The sequence below is a fragment of the Saccopteryx bilineata genome, chromosome 5 (genome assembly GCF_036850765.1).
Source record: "Saccopteryx bilineata isolate mSacBil1 chromosome 5, mSacBil1_pri_phased_curated, whole genome shotgun sequence".
NCBI lineage: Eukaryota > Metazoa > Chordata > Mammalia > Chiroptera > Emballonuridae > Saccopteryx > Saccopteryx bilineata.
In genome coordinates, this window is record NC_089494.1 from 38,880,684 (window position 1) to 38,898,451 (window position 17,768).

At 42.2% G+C, this 17,768-nt stretch overlaps 1 protein-coding gene and 1 non-coding gene across 14 annotated transcripts in view; one reads left to right on the forward strand and one right to left on the reverse strand.

Moving 5' to 3' along the window:
- The window catches only part of ANKRD44 (ankyrin repeat domain 44), a 354,643-nt gene that overhangs the window by 308,025 nt on the left and 28,850 nt on the right, over positions 1–17,768 (forward strand). For all 13 annotated transcript variants that reach the window (XM_066233603.1, XM_066233606.1, XM_066233614.1 and 10 more), the window contains exons 17-18: positions 2,538–2,609; positions 14,456–14,657. In XM_066233603.1, the coding sequence (XP_066089700.1) occupies positions 2,538–2,609; positions 14,456–14,657 (274 nt within the window). The remainder of the gene's footprint in view (positions 1–2,537; positions 2,610–14,455; positions 14,658–17,768) is intronic.
- TRNAD-GUC (transfer RNA aspartic acid (anticodon GUC)) lies at positions 7,785–7,860 on the reverse strand. The gene has a single exon. It is a non-coding gene; the product is annotated as a tRNA-Asp (tRNA).

A 17,768-nucleotide genomic window follows, 5' to 3' on the forward strand; every position in this document is an offset into this window, starting at 1 on the left:
AGAAAAACTATAGAAAAAATTAATAGAACAAGGAGCTGGTTCTTTGAAAAGATCAACAAAATTGACAAACCCCTGGCAAGACTTACCAAGGAAAAAAGAGAAAGAATTCATATAAACAAAATCCAAAATGAAAGAGGAGAAATCACCACGGACACCGTAGATATACAAAGAATTATTGTAGAATACTATGAAAAACTTTATGCCACTAAATTCAACAACCTAGAAGAAATGGATAAATTCCTAGAACAATACAACCTTCCTAGACTGAGTCAAGAAGAAGCAGAAAGCCTAAACACACCTATTAGTAGAGTAGAAATAGAAAAAACCATTAAAAACCTCTCCAAAAATAAAAGTCCAGGCCCAGACGGCTATACTAGTGAATTCTATCAAACATTCAAAGAAGACTTGATTCCTATTCTACTGAAAGTCTTTTTTCTTTTTTTTTTAATAAATAGCGTTTTGATAAATTGCTCCTGAGTCACTAGTAGCCTCCATGTTGCTAAATGCAGCGGTCAATTCTCAGGCCTCATTTCACGCGACCTACCAGGACTTTGACATGGCTGCTCATTCTCTCGCTGATACGCCCCCTTCCTTGGTTCCCAGAACTTCACACTTTCCTGGCATTCCTTCCAGTTTACCTGCTCAGTCTGTATCCTGCTGGCTCCTCCTCATCTCTCCAGCTCTTCATGTTGGCTGCTGCAGGACTCAGTCGTCTCTGTTTACTTTACTCCCTTGCTCGTCTCATCCAGTCCTGCAGGTTTCAGTACCCGGAACTCCACACCCATGTGTCCAACAGCTGCCGGGTTAACATGTTTCTTTGGATGCTTTAAAAACATCTCAAACTTAGCATTTCCAGAACTGGACTTCTGCTCTTTCCCACTAAAAATTTCCCATTCATAGTCCTGTCCATCTGAGTTCATGGAACCTCCATCCTTTCATGTGCTTAGGACAAAATCCCAGGGGTCATTCCTGGTTCATCTTTATTTCTCCTGCATTCACATTTAGTTCCTCAGCAAATCCTGTTTATTCTATTTCCGAAATCTCCACCAACCAACTGCTTCTCTCCACTTCTCCTGCTGCCCACTGGTCCAAGGCACTTTTCTTTCACTCTTGGATGATGTCCCCAGCTCACCAGTGGTCTCTGTGCCCTCCCTAAAAGTTAGAACATGTCACCCATCTGCTCAAAACACCCCAGTGACATTCTATCCCACTCAAGATAAAAATCAAAATCCTTCTAAGCACCTAGAAAGTTCCTTATGACACCAGCACCTGCACCACCACCATCTCTCTGATTTCCTTTCCTGTCATTCTCGTTCTTGCTCACTTTGCCTCAGCCCCTCGGTGTTCTTAAGCATACCTGTCCCAAGGGGACTTGGCGATTGCTGGCCCCGTGCTCGGAATGCTTCTCCCAGGTATCCACGAGGCTCTCCCATCGTCCTCAAGACTTTGCTAGGCCATCATCACCTCCTCAGTAGGACCTTCTCTGGTCTCCTTACTTAAAGTTGCAAACAGACCTCCCCCTGGCCCTCCAAAGTCTCCTTCTCCATTTTATTTTTGTCCATTGCACCTACCACTTTCTATTAACTACACACTCCTTTCTTTTATTGTCTGTCCACCCCTATAAGAAAAATGGTTTTTAAAAAAATATTTATTATTGAATCCTCAGTGCATGAAACAGTGTCTGAGCACATCGGTGATCACATTGATGATTTATCAAATGTTTGTTGAATGACTAAGTTTCTTTATACATGCACCATTATACACTGTGTAATTATTTACTAGAAATTAACTCCTATGGTCAAAGGTAAGCACAAATTGTCCAGAAATGTCTTAACAATTTGTTTTTCCACCAAGACTCCCTGCGAATGTCTTTTTCCTGATATACTGGCCAACATCATGTCCTGGTCACACTAGCCTTTCTGTCCCTTGAGCTTTCCATGTTCGTCCCCACTTGATGCATTTGCACTGACCACCCCCTCCTCCCAGCATACTCTCCTGCCACACCTTTACTTGGTGACATCCTTCTTTTCATTCAGGTCTCACTTTCATGTGACCTCCTTGGAGAGGCCTTCCCTGACCCTCAGCTGTGAAGTGACCTCCCAGTCACTCCTATCTCAATCACACTATTTTATTTTCATTATAGCATACATCAGTACCAGAGATTTTTTATTTATGTGTTTATTTGTTCGTCTGCTTTCCCTCTCTACAACATAAGCTCCACGAGAGAGGGAGCTTCCTATGTCTTTTCCAACACGACCGCAAGTAAATGTGTGTTTGGTAATGGAATAAACATTACCATTGTTTAATGGAATAAAACAAGGCATTGTAATTTTTTCATTACGACCATCTGGAGGGTAAAATGTGGACCTGATAGGAATTATTTTTCCAGATTGGTGAAGCTGGGCATCTTTTGAAGTGTGAAAGCCTGTTTTTGACAGCTCTTTTCTCAATTATGCTGACACTAGTATCCATAACATAGGACTGACACCTTTTGCAAATTGCACTTACATACTGTTGTTTTCTTTTCATCTCCACAGCTTTTGGAAAGAACCAACAGTGGCTTTGAAGACTCAGATTCCAGTGCTACCAAGAGTCCGCTCCACTTAGCTGTAAGTGCGATGCTGTGGGCAACTCTGCTTGTTACAGAAAGAACCTGAGCATCCCTAAAACTGGGCTGCTCTTAAAATGAAAGCATAGTGCTGCCGAAATCACTGGTGATGAAGGCAGTATGTGGGGAAAGGCGCAGGCTGTGAAGAGAAAGACGGCTTCAAGTTCCAATCCTAGCTGCACCCACGGGTGACCTTAGGCACATTACTCACCCTGTCTGAGCCTCGGTTTTCTCATCTGTAAAACGAAGGCAAAGGAAAAGAGATAATGTGCACAAAGCCTTTACCACAGTGTACTTAATAAATGAAAGTTACAAATTTTAACAATGTTTAACAATAAACTGAGGAAGTTCAAAGAAAATATTTCAGTTTAAGAGATTTGATTATAAAAAATCCACAAGTATTCAACCTACAGGTGATTAAAATACCACATTTTAAAACCCCAGTTAAAAACTCGTGAGGTATTTCAGCACGGACTTGTGAGAGCAAGGTGAGCGCGTCCATAACTGCCTGACGCCAGCTCTCCGAGGTCTCAGGCTGGGTGAGGTTTGGGAAGGCGGGGACGAAGAGTTATTCTGTCACCAGTAGAGCTTCCCCTCCACATCCCAGTAATGAAGAGAAGTGCTTAGAGTGACGATCCCCAAACTCTTCGTGGGGGTGACTGAGCTGGGACCGCTGCCACCACCCGGCCTCAGATAGCGCCCTGCTAACAGCGAGCAGTCAGCAGCGGTTCCCTCAGAGCCTCTCTGACTGGCAGCCACGCCCAGCCACAGCCACTCAGTTGCCCAAGGTGCTGTGGAATCGAAAGCCCTCCGTCCACGGCCACAAAGATGTTTGCATGCACCCAGCGGCTGGGCACGGGAAAGGGTCAAGAGGGCAGGGTCTCTGTTTAATTGTTACAGCATTCCTCTTGATACCATGCATACATAAGCACCTCTCCAGTGTCATTCTGATGAAAAATTGAGATGGACATTTTGGAGAGCACAGAGGAGGTGAGAGGGGACAGAGCCACCCCACAAGGGTTAGGGTGACCGTGTCATACTGCACTGCGTGGCCCTCCCTCCACTACTGTCCCCCCATGTACTCACCAGCACATCTGTTGGCACCCCACTCACCACCCTCTGTCACGCCCACCAACACGTCCACCAGACACACACATACACACTTTGGGTCCAGTGAAGTCAGGCTAAAATGTGCATAAATCTTTGTTTCTAGACATGGAATTTGGATGGAAAAGGTGGATGGTTAGTGGGATACTTATATGTAAAAAAAATTCATACCAGTTGGCTTTCAGTATTGGTTCCTCTAAAGTTTGCTTCTTAATATCTCTGCCCACCTTCCTGGGAAGTCACCCCAAAGCTGAGGGTCACAGACAGCACTCGCTGCGCCTGGAGAGGCCATTTGAAAGACGATCTCAGACAGAATCCTGATGTCCCTTGAAAGTGGGGTTGATGGCATCGCCAAGCCTACTGATAATCTGAGAAGAGACTGTCTTACCTTCCAAAAATTCTATCCCCTCATTCATTTTTTTATAAAATTATTGTTTAGAACTTATTGTATGCCAGGTGCTCTGCTACGCGCTGTGGGTTTCGAGTCATAGAAAGACAGGGCATGATGTCATTGGAAAGAGTTGGTCTTTGATAGGTCTGCAGCTGGCCGGGCCTAGAAGTACATACAGAGAGGAAATCCCAGCCACCAACATTCTCATTAGCAACTCACTGGGACCTGGTTTCCCCACCTGTAAATTAAAAAGAGTGAGTTAGCTAAGGATCCCCAAACCCTTTCCAGTTTGTTAATTTATTTAGTTGTTTGTTGTATTATCTCGACTAAGTACCTAACCCCTCATGTCTCAGTTTCTCCACCCACAAGATGGGGAGGATAGCAGTACCGCTGTCACAGGGGCACTGGGGGAATGGCCTGAGTTAATGCACGTGAAGCAGGCCGGACAGTACCTGGTACATCTGTGCAATCAGCTCGCTTCATCCTCACTATTATTAACAAGAATACCGTTCTTTCATTTGACATATACTGACTGTGTATGTACTAAGCACTGTTCCTGGAGCTGGAGATGTAATAAAACCCGGCCTCTGTCCTGGTAGAGTTTCCAACCTAGGGGAGACAATAGGCAAGTAAATCTATAGCAGGACAGATGGGGAGAGGCGCTGCGTGTGCTACAATGGCATCAGCAGGCGAGGGAGCATCGAGATGGCAGACAGGGCGTGTTTTGCACAGCCGAGAGGCCATGAATGGATGCCTTAGAGCTACTCATGCTGAGAACGGACAGAAGAGTGTTCCAGGCAGAAGTACAGAGGTGGGAGCATGCTTGGCATGGTACCAGAAGAGCAAGAGAAGCACTGTGGCTGGGGGGGAGCAGAGAGGGCGCGTGGCAGAGGGTGAGTCTGACCTGTCAGGAAGGGGCGGGGAGCCACACGTGGCTTCAGCAGGCCCCAGAGGACCTCATACTCCAGTGTAAGGACTTTGACTTTTACTCTGAGCAAAGTAGGAAACCATTTGAAGAAGTTTAAGAAGACAGGTGACATGATATGACTTCTGTTTTAAAAGCATGTTGAGTTTAAATTGTAAAAGAGTAAAAGCAGAAGGAAGACAAACAGGCAAGCAATGATGAGGATGACTTTGACCAGGGAGATAACAGTGGGTTAATTCTAAAACTATTTTATTCTTGCCCTCCTAGCCACCAACATTCTCATTAGCAACTCACTGGGACATGGTTTCCCCACCTGTAAATTAAAAAGAGAGTTAGCTAAGGATCCCTAAACCCTTTCCAGTTTAATTTATTTAGTTGTTTGTTGTATTATCTCGACTAAAAATATTATTTGTATAATATTTTAAAAAATATTATTTGCCTTTGTAAAAATATTATTTGTTTCATGAACTGCACAAATATGCCCATCACCCTTTCCTGGGGTCTCTGTAACAATTAACTTGATAAAATAAAAAAACCCAAGGCACATTATTTCTTAGGTAGAAGATTTCTTTCTACCTAGCAATGAAACGGAACCAGATGCCTTCAAACCTTGACTGCCGTAGGATACCTGACCTGCCCCGAGTTACTATTCCCTGGCTGAGTGATTCAAGTCCCTAGGGCTACCAGTCCAGTGACCTTCATAAACATTTTTAACCACTTGAAAAAATTAGATCAAGAAACAGGGCTACACATCTCCAGCTATTGAGATTTCCAAACGGACCCATTGTTTCAGGGATTTTGTGGAGAGTCCAGAGCCTTTCTCCTCGTTGCCCTCAGTTCCAATCTAAAAAGTTGAAAGAGGCCCTGGCCCGTTGGCTCAGCGGTAGAGCGTCGGCCTGGTGTGCGGGGGACCCGGGTTCGATTCCCGGCCAGGGCACATAGGAGAGGCGCCCATTTGCTTCTCCACCCCCCTCCCTCCTTCCTCTCTGTCTCTCTCTTCCCCTCCTGCAGCCAAGGCTCCATTGGAGCAAAGATGGCCCGGGCGCTGGGGATGGCTCCTTGGCCTCTGCCCCAGGCACTAGAGTGGCTCTGGTCGTGGCAGAGCGACGCCCCGGAGGGGCAGAGCATCGCCCCCTGGTGGGCAGAGCGTAGCCCTCTGGTGGGCGTGCCGGGTGGATCCCTGTCGGGTGCATGCGGGAGTCTGTCTGACTGTCTCTCCCTGTTTCCAGCTTCAGAAAAATACAAAAAAAAAAAAAAAAAAAAAAAAAAAAAAGTTGAAAGAGATTAATCACGTTTTAATATTGTAAAACAAATTTAAAATATTTGCTCCTTCTAGCTGAGGCATAAACTGGGCTTTCTGTTGAAAGCCAAAATGTTACATGCTTTTTGAACCAGCATATGTGCTTCTTTGTTTGTTACTTCCTCCTCTAGTTGTTTCAGAAATTGTTTGGGTAATTACCTACTAACCACCTGGTTTAAGGTAGCACTAGAAAGAACAGTAGGATAATTTTCATCCTGTACTGCTGACATGGGAAAAGTCTCCTTTCCTGGCTACTTGAGTGTCTTTCAGAGAGTTTAAAACTTTATTGTATACTTTTTTTTTTTATACTCCAAGAATCATATAACTTCCCAAAGACAGAATCATGCATTTAACCATTAAATAGAATTGTGTTATATGGTAGTTTTTTTTTATTTTATTTTTTTATTTTTTTGTATTTCTCTGAAGCCGGAAACGGGGAGAGACAGTCAGACAGACTCCCGCATGACCGGGATCCACCCGGCACACCCACCAGGGGCAACGCTCTGCCCCTCCGGGGCGTTGCCCTGCCGCGACCAGAGCCACTCCAGTGCCTGGGGCAGAGGCCAAGGAGCCATCCCCAGCGCCCGGGCCATCTTTGCTCCAATGGAGCCTTGGCTGTGGGAGGGGAAGAGAGAGACAGAGAAGAAGGAGGGGCAGGTGGAGAAGCAAATGGGTGCTTCCCCTATGTGCCCTGGCTGGGAATCGAACCCGGGTCCCCCGCACGCCAGGCCGACGCTCTACCGCTAAGCCAACCGGCCAGGGCCTATATGGTAGTTTTTTTTTTTAAATAGGTTAAGCTCTGAAGTATGAAGGCAAATTATAGTTCTTGTATAATCAAAGTTACCTTTATTATTCCTCTTATATTGCCCTTGAAGTTTAGTACTTAATTGTATGTCTTCAATTCTCTATTGTAATGCATATGCATACTAAAATTCAAGAGCTGTAAACTAGTAAAGGATTCTGTAAGTAAATCTGGACTTTCAAACATTCTATCATGAAGAGGATTTTTAAGCACCTGGTGTAAAAGAAAGTATGGATTGTAATTCTGAAGCTTTTCTAATTACCAGCAAGGTTCACTTCATTTTATTTTTATATTAAGCCTCTTTAGTGCATACTAGTAGATTTATTTTTTGTCATGAGGTTTTGAGGTTTTTTGGGGGGAGAGGTTGGTATTTTTCTGAAATGAGAATCGGGGAGGCAGAGGTACCGACTCCCACATGCACCTAACAGGGATCCACCCGGCATGCCCACTAGGGGGCGATGCTCTGCCCCTCTGGGGCATTGCTCCACTGCGACCGAAGCTATTCTAGCGCCTGAGGCAGAAGCCATGGAGCTATCCTCAGCGCCCAGGCCAACTTTGCTCCTATGGAGCCTTGGCTGCAGGAGGGGAAGAGAGAGACAGAGAGAAAGTAGAGGGGGAGGGGTGGAGAAGCAGATGGGCGCTTCTTCTGTGTGCCCTGGCCAGGGATCGAACCCAGGACTTCCACACGACAGGCCGACGCTCTACCACTGAGCTAGCTGGCCAGGGCTCTTGTGAGGTTTAAAGGAGAAATTGCGGGGTCTTTTAGAGGAGATAAGTTCTGAAGTCAGCACCTAACTCAAGTGCCCTGATGTGACTGCTGTTCTGAACAACGCCGATGCCTCCACACTGGCTTCCTTCCTGAGTACGTTTCTCTTTCCCCTGTGAGTCTTCTCTTTATTAAATCTAAATATGTTAGCTATCAGGGTTTGGAGATTTGCATGCAATTTATAAGCTGCTGATTGTATTTTCCTAGGCTGTCATATTGACAGAAATGTAAATGTTTACTATTTTTGTCATAATAATAACTGGCACTGAAGGAACCATGATTTGCAAATAGTGTCTAGAATCTGCTGTTATCTGTGTGGAGCCATTTCCCTTTGCTGGAAGTCAGGGTTTCTACACAAGCTGCAATGGTTACTACCATTACAATTTTTTTTTTCTTTCATTTTTCTGAAGCTGGAAACAGGGAGAGACAGTCAGACAGACTCCCGCATGCGCCCGACCGGGATCCACCCGGCACGCCCACCATGGGGCGACGCTCTGCCCACCAGGGGGCGATGCTCTGCCCATCCTGGGCGTCGCCATGTTGCGACCAGAGCCACTCTAGCGCCTGAGGCAGAGGCCACAGAGCCATCCCCAGCGCCCGGGCCATCTTTGCTCCAATGAAGCCTTGGCTGCGGGAGGGGAAGAGAGAGACAGAGAGGAAAGCGCGGCGGAGGGGTGGAGAAGCAAATGGGCACTTCTCCTGTGTGACCTGGCCGGGAATCGAACCTGGGTCCTCCACACGCTAGGCCGACGCTCTACCGCTGAGCCAACCGGCCAGGGCATTACCATTACAATTTAATATGAGGGGAGGTGTTATGCAAAGTCAATTTTCAAGGAAGCCACAGACTCAAACACAGGTGAGATCGACTGATTTACACCTGGAGGTAGATGCTCCTGTTACCACAGCCCTTTAGAAACTATGGGTGCTCTTGAGTTGGCTTAAAATCACCCGTGGACTGAGTTGATAATGGCTGAGAATAGATGATAGATACATAGGTATTTATTACATTATCCTATCTTATTGTATAAGTTGGAAATTTTCTTATTATAATAAGCTAAAGAAACATACACACACACCTTTTGGCCTTGTTTGAATCATGCACCCTATCACTTAGTTGTTCTTTCCTCATCTCTAAAATGTTCATTATTGGTCTCTTTACCTGTTACTAGATGGCATTCTCACTTCTTTAATTTTCACACCACAGATATAATGCTGGCCCTCCTCATTCTCATTCCTAAGTTTCTTTCTTTTTTTTTTTTCTTCCGGCCTGACCTGAGGTTGCGCAGTGGATAAAATGTCAACCTGGAACACTGAGGTCACCAGTTCAAAACCTTGGTCTTGCCAGTCAATGCACAAATGGGAGTTGATGCTTCCTGCTTCTTCTCCCTTCTCTCTCTCTCTTGCCCTCTCCCTTCCTCTCTCTCTCTCCTTTCTAAAAATGAATAAAGTCTTTTAAAACATAAATTATTTAAAAAATTTATTTCCATGTTTTTATTTTTTTCCTGTGTTAACATGGATTCAAGTGTCCCACTCAAATAAGACCCTCACCCCCAACCATGTGCCCCTCATTACATCCCTTTTGTCCCTCTCTCCCTAACTCCCTCTCCCCTTTCCCTCTAGGATTTGCTGTCCTGTTATCTATATCTCTGTGTTATATATATATATATATATATAATTTCACTAATCCCTTCACCTTCTCTGATCCCATCCTCTCATCCCCCTTCCCTCTGACAGCTGTCCCTCTGCTCCCTGTGACCCCACCTCTGTCTCTGTTCCATTTGCTCCTAAGTTTCTTAAATCCCCACTTCTGGTCTCTCTACACTGCCTTCTGAGAATTTCCTCAGTATTGGTCTCCACTTTCATAATTGGTCCTTCAGCTTTGTCTCATCCTCAATGGATGAATGGTTTCCATGTGTTCATTCTGTTGAGGGTGTTTCATCTCCCACATTTTTAACTCATGCTCTTTTATAAAACAATCTGTATTTTCATTTCAAAAATTGAATCCTCCCTTTATTTTTCAGATATTTAAACATGATAACCTCAAATTACTCTTATATTGTCCTACTGACTATTTTGTTGCATGTGAGAGTCTCCATTATCAGTAGATTGCTGTCCATAGCACTGTCTGTCATTATTAGGATTACTCTATGGAAAGAAAAAAAAAGCTAAAGAAACATATACCTTTTGGCCTTGTTGCAACATTTCCATAGAAGCTCATGAAAAGGCCACAGCTCAGGCTCCGGGGTCTGAGTGGTCTGGATTTCAGCTCCACCATGTAAGGCTGTGTGACCATGGAAGGGCTGGGTAATGTCTCTGCTCTTCTGTCATAAATAGTAAACAAATCAATAGATATATAACAGATAGCAAGTGGTAATAAGTGCTATGAACCGATGTGTAATAGCACATTATAATAGGATGTTTCCACAAAACAGACACAAGAGATGTAAACAAACTCAAGTGCATAATTGTAAAGTCTAATAAAATAATTAGGAAGCAATAAGTTTTGAGTATTGACTACTGGTTGTGTGTGTGTGTTTGTGTGTTTTGGGTTTTTTTATTGAATTTTAATTGACATATAGTATTGCATTTCAGGTGTGCAGCATGGTGATTCGATATTTATATATACACTACAAAATGATCACCACAGAGTCTCTTAAAATTCATCACCACACATAATTACAATATTTTTTCTTTTTTTTTCTTTTTTTTAAGTGAGAGGAGGGGAGATAGAGAGACATACTCCTCCTGCATGCACTCCAGCTGGGATTCACCTGACAATCCCCGTCTGGGGCCAATGCTTGAATCAACTGAACTATCCTCAGTGCCTGGGGAAGGCACTCAAACCAGTCAAGCATAGAGGGAAAGAGGGAGAGAAGGGAAAGAGAGAGGGGGAGAGAAGCAGATGGGCACTTCTCCTCTGTGCCCTGACCAGGGATCAAACCCCGGGCAGCTGCACGCCAAGTTCTTGCTCAATCCACTGAAACAACCAGAGAGGGCCAAATTTTGTTTCCTGTAATGAGAAATTTTTAGTGCCTTTGTTTTTTTTTTGGGGGGGGGGTTGCCTTTGTTTTTAATATAGTGTATTCAACATTTTTTTTCTAAAGTGCTGTGAAGATAAAATAAAGCAGGATCAGTGTGGTAAAGAGTGTCTAGGAGTGTTCTGAGGTGGAGGGGGAGGGTTGTTGTAAAGAGGTGCTCTGGGAAGCCTCCAGGTAAAGTATTATTTGAAGCAAGAGTACCAGGAAAGCCGTGTGTTCTCTGGGGAAGAGCCCTCCAAACAGAGGAAACCAGTATAGATACAGTAGCCCAGAGGAGGAAATGCATGTATTTAACCATAGTGGAGGATCGTGTGGCTAGAACCGAGTAAGCGAGGAGACATGCTGATGACCAGGGTGGAGGAAGGCCAAATCCAAAGGGCCTGAATGGTCATGGAAAGTTTTGAAATTTTTTATCATTGAGAGAAGAAGCTATATGCTAGTTTTTATCAAGGAGTAATATGTCCAACTTGGGTGTTAGGAGATTTCATCTGATGGCTGTGTCTATAATGTATTGCGGGGGGGGGGGGGGGGCGGGGGGGAGGCAAGGATGAAAAAGGAAGCTTTTGCCATCATCCTGAAAAAAGGATAGTGGTGTAGGGAGAACTGGATAGATTCTGAATATATTTTAAAGAAAGAAGGGAGACGATCATGGCTTGCAAGTAGAGATAGATGATCATGGCCTTGAGAGCTACTACTGGTCACACAACACCTGTATGTGAATTAGAAAAGGGATATGGTAGATGCCTCCTGCCAGCTGCTTGAGAACCTGATGACACTTCTGTGTGGTTAGCAAAAGGTGTCCCTTCCTCTCAGAAGGCCTGTCCCTCCTGTACCAGGGCATGGCACAGTTGGAGAGGGGGAGTAAGGGAGTGGAAAGAAGCTACTGTTCAGCACTCATTTGCCTTCATGTCTCAGAGCCCTGGTGCAAGACTATAACCCTGGGAGTAAGAAGAAAGATGAAGATGACACCAGAGTTTTGGGCCTGGGCAACGAGAAGAATAAGGTTGCCATTTACTGAGATGGGGAAGGCTGCAGGTCGAGCCAGTTTAGGGAGGAGATTAAGAATGTGGTCTGGAACATGTTAGTCTTAGGATGCATGTTAGACATTCAAGTGGAACTATCAATAGCAGTTGAATATACAAGTCCAGAAGCAAAAGGAGAAGTTGGAACTGGGATATAAATTTTAGATTCATCAGCATATGAGTTCATGTTAGGTGTGTGTTTGTGTGTGTGTGTGTGTGTTTAATGAATAACATAATGACCATAATCATTCACAAAGATAATGTAATGAGAAACTTTTAAAACAACTATCAGTACTCTTAATTTCTCTGATCTTTGCCATTGTTGTTGCTGTTAACATATAATTGAGGAAAAAACTCAAATGATTTTTAAAAAGATAAAGTGAAAAAGTCCAAATTCATAACTTTACCTCTCATTTCTAGAGGTTACTAGTTTCTCTTGTAATCTTCTAAAATTTGCTACAAATTTAGAAGTGTACATATATCCAGATATGTGTATATCTGGATATATTTGCTTTTTGTATAAATGAGGTCATGCTATATGTGCTGTTTGCAACTTAGTTTTTTATTTTGATAGATTTTTGTCAAAGTGTTCTCCACAAATGTCTCACTAATCTATATTCCCACCAACAGAGCATAAAATTGCTTTTTTCTACTGTTCTTAACTAATACAAGACATGACCAAACTTAATCATTGCCAGTCTGGTAGTTAAAATATAGCACCATAATATATACATATTATTCCTATATTTATTGACGTTTTGTATTTCTTTTTTATGTGAGCTGCCTTTTTATGCCCTTTGCACATTTTTCTACTTTTTTAAAAAAAATGTTTATTTTATGGATTTTAGAGAAGAAGAGGGACAGAGAGAGAGAGAGAGAGAGAGATGAGAACATCAATCTGTTCCTGTATGTGCCCTGAGCAGGGATTGAACCAACAACTTCTGTGCTTCAGGACAATGCTCTAACCAACTGAGTTATCCAGCCAGGGCACATATTTCTAGTTTTTAAAATGCTTTGTAAGAGAACTCTATATATTAAGGAAATTAGTATTTTTTCTGTGCTAAGCCTTTTTTCAAATAAATTGTGCCTTGAGTAGTCATTGCAGAAGAAAAATAAAAAGTGCAAGAGACGAGAGAGGGAACTTTGGCTGCTGAAGACACTGGGGGACAGGCTTTTCCTCTAGTTCCTTTACTTCCTTCCCTTGCTCCTCCTGTTCCCTCATTCCTGCCTTTCTCCTCCTGCTGCCTTGCCCCTGTGTTATCATCTTTTCTTGTCTTTATTTCAGTGTCCTTGCCTTGTGTGTACATAGATATTGTTTACCTTATAGATTTAATAAAAATCATCTTTCAGACTTTTGATTTTGTTTTTTAGTAGTGTGAAGGCTCTGAACCTTAACATAGCGTAGGACCTCGGACTAAGTCTGAACTTGGCATTAGTGCATAGGACACATTTCCATACTGTTTTCTATGTTTTCACTATAAGCCATGGAAGATGTAAAGGAGAGAGGAGGAAGCATCAACTACATACAAGATAGTATACAAAGCATGTGCAATTTTATCTCTTTTCATCTTCCCTGGGAGGCACCTTTTATTGCTCTCATTTTATAGGTGAGGAAACAAATTAAGTGAAATTAAAAAACTCATCCAGGATCATATGGTTAGAAATTAAAATGTTGAACTGTAATAAGGTCTGTATGAAAGGTTTTAGTAGTAATTTTTTCTCCAGATTTAACAAAATCTCCTGAAAAAAAAATTTCATCATGTCAATATGTTTAGGACTGAACTGACCGGTAAAAGAATATATTAAGCCTGACCAGGCTGTGGCGCAGTGGATAGAACATCGGATTGGGATGCAGAAGACCCAGGTTCGAGACCCAGAGGTCGCCAGCTTGAGCGCGGGCTCATCTGGTTTGAGCAAAAGCTCACCAGCTTGAACCCAAGGTCGCTGGCTCCAGCAAGGGGTTTCTCGGTCTGCTGAAGGCCTACAGTCAAGGCACTTATGAGAAAGCAATCAATGAACAACTAAGGTGTTGCAATGCACAATGAAAAACGAATGATTGATGCTTCTCATCTCTCTCCGTTCCTGTCTGTCTGTTCCTGTCTATCCCTCTCTCTGACTCATTCTCTGTCTCTGTAAAAAATATAAATAAATAAATTAATTAAAAAAAGAATATATTAATTTTTCAGCTACTAGTTGCATTAGATTAGTAGATCAGTAGATACAAAACAAGAATACATGAATACATTTAGTGTCTTGGGGCAAATTATTTGACAAAAGAAAAAGTACTTGAAGGAATTCATATATAACTGATTTTTGTGCATTATAATTTTTCATTCTAACTCTTGGGTTTCCTGTGTTTCCATAATTAGCCCGGTGTCTTTCTGACGTGCTTTTTGGGGTAGTCTCTATCTATAACCTTGGAAGCTTAGCCCCTTATTTGGAAAGTTGTGGGATTTGAGGCGAGAAAGATTTGTGTCATTGGTTTTCTCTTTGCAGGCTTACAATGGGCACCATCAAGCCTTGGAAGTCCTTCTGCAGTCACTGGTGGACCTGGACATCAGGGACGAGAAAGGCCGCACTGCTCTGGATCTGGCTGCCTTTAAGGGACACACAGAATGTGTGGAAGCACTTATCAATCAGGGCGCATCCATCTTTGTGAAAGACAATGTAACCAAAAGAACCCCACTTCATGCCTCAGGTAGGTCTTGTCAAGGCTGGTTACCCTAGTTTTGTGGCCCACTTCTAAGTTTGAATAAAAGGATGACAGCATCTTATTTAATCCCAATTTTTAAAATATTTCCTTTCTACATCAGATAGGCTTGCACTCTTCCAAAATGTTTGACTTACTGTCCACTTTGTGATGATTGGTGTTCTCTGGCCAGATGAGCTCTTTCCATTTTCTTTTAAAGACTTTATTTTTTTTTAGAGTAGTTTAAGGTTCACAGCAAAATTGAGAAGAAAGTATAGGGATTTCACATATACCCCCCGCCCCACCACATGCATAGCCTCTCTCATCATCAACATCCCCACCAGAGTGGTTCATATGTTACAGTTGATGAAACTGACACGGACACATCATAATCATCCCAAGTCCATAGTTTACATTGGGGTTCACCCTTGGTGTTGCACATTCTGTGAATTTGAACAAATGTAAAATAACGTGTACGTTATTATATCATTGTATTGTGCAGAGTACAGTACTATAAACCCAGCTCTAAATATCTTCTGTGTTCTATCTGGTCTTCTTAACTCAAAAGAAAGTTCAGAACCTCTGGCCAATAGCTATCACAGAACTTTCTGAAAAAAAGGGACAAGATATAATGTGATCTTCAGATAACTTACATTGAACAAAATCACACAGCATTTTAAAGCATAAAATTCATGATATTTTGATTCAGGGCTGTTTCATAAAAAGAGTCATCAGACAGCAATCGAATCAGTACCTCACTCTGCCAGCCTAAATGATGTTCTTAGTATTTGCTCTAATTCTTGATGTATCAAGTGTAAAAATAGAGACTCTTAAAAACCGCATGTATATATCAAAAACTATATAGTAAAATGCCTTTCTGGGGGTTTTCTCTAATATACATAAAATGAGACTGTGTCAGAACAACGGCTCAAAATATACACAGGTGTAAAAGTAATGTGGAGAGTCTCTAGTGCAGCGAAGGCATAAATTCCTTCAGGGCTAGGAATTCAATGACATCCACTTTTGATCAGGATAGTAAGTGTTGTCTTATAATGAGAAGTAACTGTCTTATGCCATTAAATGAGTGTGTTGAGGAAGAAGAGTGAAGATAGTTTTCAGAAAACTTAATGCTCTTGTTACTTGGGAAATTTTTCTCAGAATGTTAGGCTTTGTATAAGTATTTCCATCCACATCCCTGAATTTCCAAACCACTGAAGGAAAACAATATGGAGATAGAAAAAACCATGTCTGTGGCTTACCTACCTAGAAACAATTATTCCTGGAAAAGTCTTCAGTCAGAAGATCAGTGGTAGTTTGTATGGTTAAATTACTAAATTCTTATTTCTTATCACACTTAGTCTTTTTGGCATTATTATAAAGTATTATAAACTTTGATATTATAGATATCCTTGGTATTTTTATAAAGTTCAAATTTAGTCTTTTCTAAATATTACTTACCTATCATCACGGCAAGCATCCTGCTTTAGTTATCAGGTACTTCCTGACAATTACAAAGGGCCTATTTTCATTGTGGAAAACTGCTCTTGTTAAACAGGTAAACAATGAAAAATAATCGTCACTTATTTGCCATTGCATAGGTTGTGGTCTAATGGAGCCCCCTAGTGGTCAGGAAGACTCACTCCTTTTGTATTTCCCTCAAGTCATTTATTTAATAACACAGGCTGTCATTTGACTCTGTACGCCACAAAATGTCCGCTATGTGGACGCTTTAGCCTGTGCTTTAAGAATTTGCTCATCCAGAATCTTTTACAACTCATTTGAAAAGCCAGCCTTTTTTTGTTGTTTCAAATCCTGGGAATATTGTGAGAAGCAGGAGTCAGGATGGATGTTAGAGGTTTTGGCACAGCTAACCGCAATGACAGTTGTGGTCTTTGAGCAGCATGAAAAATGGCTGTCACTCATAGTGAGGGAGAGGCTGAGCTAGTCTAAGACAAAGCTAGACACGGCAGGGCACAGCTAAGGAGATATTAGCATTTTTTTGCTGGAAGGCAATTGGGGAAAATATAGTAATGTAGGAAGCCAACAAAAATTCTCGTTTAGCTAAACTTTAACAATAAGGGGGACTTATATTTACCAGAGGGCTATTAGCTCAGTTGAGAAAGCTGCAGTTCACTGCCCCCCCCCACCCCAAATAAAAAGCACGGCTGTAGAAATTGGTTTGCTCTCCAACACACTGGGACAGTGATATGAACTCAGATGATTTTTTTTCCCTTTTTTCTGTTTAGCCAAAAATCAAATATCCTTGAAACTATTACGATTATGAGCATGTAAAGAATGTCAAATTGATACAGAAAGAGGCATCAAACTCCCCTGTACCTCCCTCCACTTTATGAACCCATGGCCCGCCGTATTTAGCTGTCAGCCCTGTTAATCACTTCCTTTTGAGCCTACATTAAACTACTTGCATATAGTAGGTACCAGTGGTACCAGATTTAATGGACTGTTTAAAACAAACAAACACCCAACAGCAACAAGAATATATTGCCTATATTCAGTCCCCAAAATTTCCTCCTGACATACCATATTTCCCCATCTATGAGTGAGACACACCCTTTTTTGAAAAATTTGGGGTCTAAAAACTAGGTGCGTCTTATACAGTGGTTGTAGTTCTTTTTCTTGCATTTCCCGCTTTTTTGACAATGATGAAGAGTTGTACAAATTTTGTGATGAATAAAACTTGAGTTCAATAACTTTATGTAATACATTTATTTTCCAAATCTCCAGCCCCAAAATTAAGGTGCGTCTTATACTTGGGAGCATCTTCTACATGGGGAAATACGGTACATAAATAGGATGTTGCTGAGAATGCGCTGAATGCAACGAGCTACAAAATGTGGACATTATTCCTACTGTTAATTTGAGTGGTGTCAATAAATATAAGCTAATTTTAATATGTATTGTTCCTGAAAAATGTGTCATTATTAAATAACCATTCTCTCATGACTGGCATGCAATACCAAGGAACATAAAATACAGCTCTTATACGAGCCGTCATTGACCCAAATAGCTGCATCTGTTCCCTTCTCTCTCCACATCCACAGCAAGGTAAATGCAACGTATATTATAGTGTTCTCATTGTTTAGAGAAGAGAGAAGGTCA